Here is a 6,046-nt window from a genome sequence, read left to right as displayed (position 1 = left end):
ATAAAAATAAAATAACATTCTATAATAATAAAAAAAATCTTTAAATTAAAGGCATGATACTTAATATTTACGTTTTCACATTCTAAATACTTCTATCATAATCTTTTATCTTTGGCACACGATGAGGGTAGTAATTTTATAACTAGACGGTTCGTCAATTTTGACAATTCTTACCACTGTTTCAACCATTTCAAGAAAAAAAAGTTAACAGAGTACAATTTTTTTTTAACCGCGTCAAATTTCGTGGAGAGTAAAGGTTTTTATTGCTTAATTAATAATCAATTCACATCAACTTTGGTGTGAAATAGGACGGTGGAAAAGGCCTAAAAAAACTTGGGAAGAAAGGGTGTGTACATTTTACATCAGAACATGAGAAAGATATGAGAACATGTTAGCATCAGTTTCTTAGCATTGTCTTTTTAACAAAGGGATTGTTGGAAAATTAAGTCAACACATCATCAATTTGAATAGAAAAACACTAAATTACAAAGAGAAAAAAATAAAAAAAAATTAATAATCTCATAGACGTTAAAATATCATTTCATTTCATTTCCTACCTTGCATCGGCATGATTTTACTGTGTATCCATTTTACTGTGTATGCGTTTGCAAGACACTAACCCGGAATTTATTGTGTATGCGTTTGCAAGACACTAACCCGAGGCACCACGTGTCACTCTAAACGTCATTCGCCTGCGCGCCAGAACTGTCATCTACATGATGTGAAGTCCAATCTGATTAGTTAAAACCAAACAACATCGTTGCACGACAAACGAGATTTTATTCTCATCCAGTTCCATCTATTCTCTGTCGCTGTAGCTTGTAGAGATTATATTAACGATGGGGTTATGATCGCTTCACGTTTCCAGATAGAATGGGAAAGAACAACAGCAAGGAAACCGACAGCCCATAACTTAATGGGGTCACTGTAAGGCCTTCCGGGGGCGTAAACACGAAGCTTTGTACAGAGAGTCCACCCGAAAACAAGCATCATCGCAGTGACAATAATTGAAAAAGAAATGAAAAGCTCCACTGGGCTTCTCTTTCTGGAACCGTCTCTCCGAAGAAATCGACTTACAAAATTTGAAAAATTTAGAATGATGTTGTGTAGCAACCTAGGCCCTCCACTGTCACCATACCTGCCCCTCCATTGTCACATTCTATCTTCTCATCTTAAACGCCACGCAACTCGCTTTTCCACTGCATGCAGAGATCGACGATATCTTTGCTTGATATCTAAGTCGAATTCTGACCGCAAACCTCCATCAGACTTGCGCACAGCTTAATAGCTGGCGCTTGTTTGTGCCCAAGGGGTTCTGTGTACTATTTGAGGACTGAAGGTGTTATGCTTCAGAAATTGGAGGCCTAGGGTTGGGTTCGATTCACAGCCGTTGAGATTTCGACAGAATTTGGATTTTTTTCTCTGGCTGTTTGAGGAGAATGAGAGAGATATTGCACATCCAGGGCGGGCAGTGCGGGAACCAGATAGGAGCCAAGTTCTGGGAAGTGATATGTGACGAGCATGGGATTGATACCACGGGCTCGTACTGTGGGGACTCCGATCTGCAGCTGGAGAGGATCAATGTCTATTACAACGAGGCCAGCGGCGGCCGCTATGTGCCTCGGGCAGTGCTGATGGATCTCGAACCCGGGACCATGGACAGCGTTCGATCAGGTCCCTATGGTCAGATCTTCAGGCCAGATAACTTCGTCTTTGGGCAGACAGGGGCCGGGAACAACTGGGCCAAAGGGCATTATACTGAGGGGGCAGAACTCATTGACTCCGTTCTTGATGTCGTGCGTAAGGAGGCCGAGAGCTGCGATTGTCTTCAGGGTATTTTATCTTTTTGTTCATGTTCTCACTATATAACTTCATAATTCAGAGGAAGACTGCAATTTGTTTTCATAGATATTGTTTTTCATTTTTCAAAAAATGTGCATTTAAGCTGTGAGGATTGGAGGTGGGGTTATCCATTAGCTGGTGTCTGTATTTTGGTGTGTGATAATGTATTCAATTTGGAAAGATAATCAATAAATTCTTGCACATGGAATATGCCACTCGTTTATAAGCCTGCATCTAAGAAAGTATTACATGGGGCATTGAATAAAGACAGTGGCACAGACGAATCCAAGTAAAATTCATCTTTGATATGCACCTCAATGTTGCAGGTCTCCTAGTGAAGTTGGAGGATGGATATTTTAAGTTCACACAAATGACCAATATTCCAAATGTTGGAACTTAAGACATGTAGGTCGAGCTTTGCAACCTTGAGTTGCATATTTACCCCATATTGGTACTCAAGATATGCAACATCTAGCTGCTTAACTTCTAGGTACTGTAGACCTGTAGAACTGGGTTCTGATGGGTTTCTTTTGTAATTGCTGCAAATTAGACCTGAGATATGTGACCTTTGCTTTTGCAACTTAGACGTGTAAAGCAAATCTGAGTTTAAATGGGTTTGACCCATTGATCAAATTTTATAACTCGAGATATGTAACATGAAGATGGGGTTTAGATGGGTCTGTGCTAATCATTGGTGTATTTCAGGTCTGGGTCAATACGGGTCTGTATCAGTAGCTGGTAATTAAAACTAATTTAAAAGAAGAGTTCATTTCTCTGCCCCATAATGTTAGCAGTTAGTTGAAACAGAGGTACTATTTTTAGTAATTCTAACAGCTGATGACTATTTTAGTTTTCTACTTTTTATATGAGATTTCTGCCTGTTTATTATGATCTTTTGGTCTGTTTGTTGCCAGTGTGTATGTATTCGCTTTTTGTATTTAGTGGTCTCCAGTTTTTCATTTCTTATTATTTATTGAAGTGTTTTTCTGATTGAACTGCTATGGTGTGCAGGATTTCAAGTATGTCATTCCCTGGGAGGAGGAACAGGATCGGGAATGGGGACTCTCTTGATTTCCAAAATAAGGGAGGAGTACCCGGACAGAATGATGTTAACTTTCTCTGTTTTTCCATCACCTAAGGTATCGGACACAGTGGTGGAGCCTTATAATGCAACTCTTTCTGTACATCAATTGGTGGAGAATGCAGATGAATGCATGGTTCTTGACAATGAAGCACTTTACGACATTTGCTTCAGAACCTTGAAGTTAACAACGCCCACATGTAAGCACCTTGTCCTTTATCTAGTTAAAGCGGTAATGTATTGACAACAGCTCTTGCTTTCCAGGAAGGATATTTCCACCGTTTCGTTCTATTTAACTGTTCAAAAACTGGGTGTGCTGAGAGAAATTAGGTGTTTTACAGTCCAAATTAACATTAAGTACGTGGAAAATTGAAATTACTACAGTACCATTTAAATATGGGTCTGTGGTAGATTAAAATGGTCGTGGCCATGTTAGGATTGCATTTATACGTTGCGGAACATATATCTGTTTATTTTGGCTTTAACTACTTAGGTTTATTTATGTGCCCAAAGCATAAGGATATTGGGGACTGCATTGAGTTTTAACTGTCTGCATCTTTGACTATTTGGGTATTTATTTTGGGCACCCATTAATATGAGCATAGATATGTAGGCTAGCCATTGGGCAGTTTGGATTTATGTCCACATTTTCATGGGTATGGATATAGCTATTTTTTTAACCTGGGATTATAAGTTCCCGGAAAACATATAGGTGAGTGTGGTCCACAGTATCAAAAAATCACAGAGACAAACAATTAGCCTAGAGACTTGACCTTAGACCTCCTACTTTTAATTCACAGACATATCTGGTTTAATAGATATGAATTTGCTTTTAATAATACATATGGACCCAGCCTAGAGAGCTGACCTTAGACCTCCTACTTGCAATTCACATCTGGTTTAATATATGTGTTATGAATTTGTTTTTACTAAGACATACAAACTCATACGACTTAGATAAGTAGGATTCATTTATAAGAGACCACCTAATTTTGGTATCATTTCATTTACATTTACATTTATTTTTGATGCAGTTGGAGATCTTAACCATTTAATATCTGCAACAATGAGTGGATGTACATGCTGCTTGCGGTTCCCTGGACAGTTAAACTCTGATTTGCGTAAACTAGCAGTTAACCTGATTCCATTCCCTCGCTTACACTTCTTTATGGTGGGATTTGCTCCCTTGACATCTAGAGGATCCCAAGTATACCGCTCCCTCACTGTGCCTGAACTTACACAGCAAATGTGGGATGCCAAGAACATGATGTGTGCAGCTGACCCTCGACATGGGCGTTACCTGACAGCCTCTGCTATGTTCCGTGGACGTATGAGCACAAAAGAAGTAGATGAACAAATGTTGAATGTTCAAAACAAAAATTCCTCTTATTTTGTGGAGTGGATACCAAACAATGTGAAGTCCAGTGTTTGTGACATTCCTCCAAAAGGTCTTAAGATGGCATCCACCTTCATTGGAAACTCTACTTCAATTCAAGAAATGTTCAGGCGAGTCAGCGAACAATTCACTGCCATGTTTAGGAGAAAAGCATTTTTGCACTGGTACACTGGTGAGGGCATGGATGAGATGGAATTCACAGAGGCAGAGAGTAACATGAATGATTTGGTGTCAGAGTACCAGCAGTATCAAGATGCAACTGCTGATGATGAGGCCGAGTACGAAGAAGAAGAGGCGGTTTAAACCTTGTTTTTTAGTTTATAAAGAGCCGAATCTGGAGCTTACCTTGTTAGTCCTTCTTGGAAATGGCTCATTCAGCATATCACTTCATAATGATTGAAAGTTGGTCTGTGCCAGATGTCATGGTTTTGGTTGAATTGAGGCCTAGAAGATGCTGTGTTTAGAATGAGTGGTTGGATTTTGTTTCGTTATTCACAATCTTAAAATTGTATGTGTTGCGTTATGTAATGTGTTTGAGTCTAGTTTGTTGCCCTCCTATAATTAAATAGTGGCTGCTCTGTTTAGTGCCTGATTTTTGTGATGTATTCTCTTATCAATGTAAAATGCCATATATATTTTCATTCTTCCTGGGGTTGAGAATGGAATAATGATAAAGAGTGTCAGGAATTAATAATTTGAGTTGACTTGGTTGTGTAAATCTGGATGAATGCTACTGTTGTATACAAAAATTAAATGGTAGAATGATGAAAACGATGATCTATGGCTCTTAGGATTTATGATTGTCTTGAGGTATTGAGGAACCAGTAATAAAATCATTGTCTACCTTCGGGGTATGATCCTTTAGATGTTACATTCCTTTTTTTCCACCGTAAAAACAATTGCTCCAGAGTTTAAGGGTATATAAGTATTTTTTTTGTGGTTTAGATTTACTAAATACAGCAGTACCCTACTCTTTCTTTTCCCTTGTGAATGCAACTGCTCTTTTCAGCTTTTTCAAATGATGCAATATATTTTACATTTTAATTTAAAATTACCTAGGTTGGCACCAATTTTTAAATTAGTTGCAGTAGGGCCATCTCCTGTTATTCATTAAATTAATACAAGTATAAATCAGAATCGGACAAGTAGAAATTTACTCTTATTGATTTTCAGGTTTTTATAAAGGGTTAAATTACAGTAAACTTCTGGTTAAGATTCAAGCCATTCACTGGATTGTGCACATTTACCTAGCCATGCCCAAGTTTTTTTGAAAATTTATAGACACTTTAATTTGGTCTGTCCAGCTAGTTTTATTTGATATATATTAAAAGTCCAGTACATACAAACTGATATAAATATATCGATCCATGCATCATAGCAATAATATAGAAAAACTGCACAGTGCCAAGAGGCAATAGTTGCAAGTTACCCATATATACTAAAACTAGTAGCAAATATAGATATAAAAATAAAACTGAAAGTCTGACTGTCTCTTAGAAATGTTACTCAAGATAGGAAAATCTAGAGTTTCTTGGAAATTTCAATATGGCAGGCAAATCTCGCCTTCTTCTCGAATGTGCTGGTCTACTATAAGTTTGTAATGCATGATCCCATATTGCCCCAGAAGACCTGCCTTGGACAACTTGTCTGCTTCCACATTGTTCTCTCTGAATACATGTGTCATAGAATAGGAAGTGAGAGAGGCCAGTACCTGTTGTATCCTGTGG

General features: G+C 38.1%; 1 protein-coding gene across 1 annotated transcript; it reads left to right on the top strand.

Annotated features, from left to right (window-relative positions):
- Nucleotides 1–871: 871 nt before the first annotated feature.
- LOC149219027 (tubulin beta-7 chain) lies at nucleotides 872–5,023 on the top strand. Its single transcript, XM_089384226.1, has 3 exons — nucleotides 872–1,833; nucleotides 2,854–3,123; nucleotides 3,958–5,023. Exons 1-3 carry the CDS (start codon nucleotides 1,440–1,442, stop codon nucleotides 4,620–4,622), a joined length of 1,329 nt encoding a protein of 442 aa, XP_089240352.1. The 5' UTR covers nucleotides 872–1,439; the 3' UTR covers nucleotides 4,623–5,023.
- Nucleotides 5,024–6,046: the final 1,023 nt, after the last annotated feature.

This window comes from Pinus tabuliformis, chromosome Q (assembly GCF_031772625.1).
Source record: "Pinus tabuliformis cultivar Carrire ecotype Pingquan chromosome Q, CPIR1, whole genome shotgun sequence".
Taxonomy (NCBI): Eukaryota; Viridiplantae; Streptophyta; class Pinopsida; order Pinales; family Pinaceae; genus Pinus; species Pinus tabuliformis.
Note: the sequence above shows the minus strand (reverse complement) of the source record. Positions and strands in the feature narration are given on the sequence as shown.

Bases quoted from the DNA above. Each gene is read 5' to 3' on its own strand.
- LOC149219027 (XM_089384226.1), top strand. From the start codon at position 1,440: ATGAGAGAGATATTGCACATCCAGGGCGGGCAGTGCGGGAACCAGATA. The intron at 1,834-2,853 runs GTATTTTATCTT...TATGGTGTGCAG, and splicing joins GAGCTGCGATTGTCTTCAGG to GATTTCAAGTATGTCATTCC. The intron at 3,124-3,957 runs GTAAGCACCTTG...TTTTTGATGCAG, and splicing joins GAAGTTAACAACGCCCACAT to TTGGAGATCTTAACCATTTA.